General features: G+C 39.1%; 1 protein-coding gene across 3 annotated transcripts in view; it reads right to left on the reverse strand.

Annotated features, from left to right (window-relative positions):
- Positions 1–2,337, reverse strand: part of LOC106537099 (collagen alpha-1(XXII) chain) — a gene marked incomplete at its 3' end in the record, with an annotated part of 27,776 nt that overhangs the window by 23,057 nt on the left and 2,382 nt on the right. For all 3 annotated transcript variants that reach the window (XM_014034468.1, XM_014034467.1, XM_014034466.1), the window contains 2 exon segments: positions 1,114–1,680; positions 1,755–1,899. In XM_014034468.1, the coding sequence (XP_013889922.1) occupies positions 1,114–1,680; positions 1,755–1,845 (658 nt within the window).

The following is a 2,337-nucleotide window of genomic DNA, read 5'->3' on the forward strand; positions in this document are numbered from 1 at the left end:
ATATATATATGTATATATGACCCATCACATCGAAATTGGGATTAAGTCTAAAAGTTGTCTGTGGAGAAATAGGCAGATAGTGTTTTGATTAAAACGCTTGCAAAAATTTCATTTTGTAAAAATATAACAAAGAAATGTATTATCAACATAGCATTTCAATGAAGTGTCTGAAATATTATCCTAAAAAAAATTTTGAAGCACTTTTTTGAGCAGTAGTAACCAAAAACCTGATTTTGAGGAAAAATTTCTTAAAATGTTGAGGTTTTCCCTGTGAGTTAGCAAAGTTTAGTTTCTTTCAGCTGGTAAATCTCAATATTCAAATGTAATTTGAGGTTTCTTTTTTCAAATGACATAAAAAGTCCTCATTAAAATTACATAAAATTAGGATTTAGACCAAATATTTATGTATTATTGTAACCAACAGGATAAATTAAATATCTCTGGATTTACTAATGACATCATGATGATCTAAGTATCAAAATGTAGCTTTTAAAGCAGGAATCTGAAAAAATGATTAGGTCATTTTGACCAAATTTGACTTAATTCTCATTTCGATGTGACGGGTCACATATACACTTAGCAGAAAAATAAATTTGTCTTTGGTTAATTATCTATTTGTTGTAACAAAGCTTTTTATCAGTAAATGATGAACCACACACCTGGCTGGCAGCACCTGGGTGTACCAGCAGCTCTGAACATGTGMCAGAGAAGATTGGACAGTTTTTTTCATAAACATACACAGCTCRYGTGCTCATCCCACAAAGACATGTGGCCCAATTTCAAAGGGAAAAGACAGACTTTTTAACTGTTAGGATTTATTTTCATGAAGCACTGTCACAATAAGGAAGTAATCTACCAAACACACATTTTTTTTTAGCTATGTTTAGTTACCAGCAGTGTATAAAAACATTTTGGTGTTGGAGCAGTTTTTTTTCCAGCTCTCAGCTTTAAAAGCTTTGTATTAGATGAAAAGACTTCAAGYCAGCTGTTTGTGGTCAGGTTAATTTTCTTTCTGGTGGTAAAAGGTTCAAATAAGAGCCTAATCTTAATGAGTCACTGTGTGGGGAGAGGCAGGCACTTTGTTGTGGGATTGAAATGTGACTGATGACTTACTCTCACACAGCCTCCTCCTCAGTCTGCCCCGGAGTTTATCAATGGCGTTGAAGTCAGTGACGTGAAAGACGTGGGCGTTGGTTGGCTCGGCTGCGATCTCCTCCAGCTCTTCCCTCAAAGCCTCCCCGATGCCCACGGCGAACATCCTGATGCCAGCTTTGGCAGCTGCCTGTGAGGGCTCCAGGACGTAGTCCTGACTCTTGCCGTCTGTTAGAAGGATGGCCACCCTCTGAACGCCTTGGGCAGCGGGCCTGGCGCCGTTCCGTTCAGTAAAGATGTTTGTGGTGGTGTAGCTGATAGCATCTCCTGTCATCGTGTTCCCTCCCAGGTAGCGTATTTGACGGGCAGCTTGCTTCACATCTTCCAGGGTTCTGTGCTGCCCCAGGCTGAACTCCACGGTGGGCCTGTCACTGTAGCGAACCACAGCTATCCTTGTTTTCTCTGGTGCTACGTCAAAAGAGTCCACCAAGTTGGCTACCCACTGCCTGATCTTCTCAAAGTTCTCTTTTCCCACACTGGAGGAGGTGTCCAGAATGAACGCCAAGTCGTAGTGGACATTTTTACAGCCTGCAGTGGAAAACAGACACATTTATTCACAAAGACTCAACAACAACTGATACGTTCAAATGTTCCTCCTCTACCTGCTCTCTGTGCGTCCACTCTCTGGTCTAAAAGAGTCAAAGCCAAGATGAACCAGACCAGGACCATCCTAAATCCCACAAGTAATTCCATCTCGATCCTGGGCTTCGTTTCGTTCAGCTTACAGTCASCATCAAGCTCTCCAGTCTGTGGAGAGATCAGCAAAAACAAATTTAAACTAAAGAGACTGCATTTCCTGTCAAAATGCTTCAGTGTTTACTGCTGTAAACTTCGGCTGAAAGCGGCTAAAGAAGCCAAAAGTGAGCTGAATTATTTTTAAATGCTAAACTTTCAATAGTTTCTAAATTGGAAAAGCTGAAGAACACAAAATTAACTGAATGGTTGCTGAAATATGCTGAAGAAAATAAACTGTGGAAACAAAAGCAAGGGAGCAGAGAATAGTTGTAAATGGAGAAATGTGAAAAATACTCCCAGGTGAAAATATTTTGTGCTTAGTATATCACATCTAAGTATACTTTAGTATACTCGAAGACACACTAATCATTAGTATACTTAAAGAGTGCTATTTTGGAACAATTAATTTAATACTAAATATACTTTAGTTGTATTTAAGTTGTACAAAAG

This window comes from Austrofundulus limnaeus, unplaced genomic scaffold (genome assembly GCF_001266775.1).
Source record: "Austrofundulus limnaeus strain Quisiro unplaced genomic scaffold, Austrofundulus_limnaeus-1.0 Scaffold2130, whole genome shotgun sequence".
NCBI classification, from domain to species: Eukaryota; Metazoa; Chordata; class Actinopteri; order Cyprinodontiformes; family Rivulidae; genus Austrofundulus; species Austrofundulus limnaeus.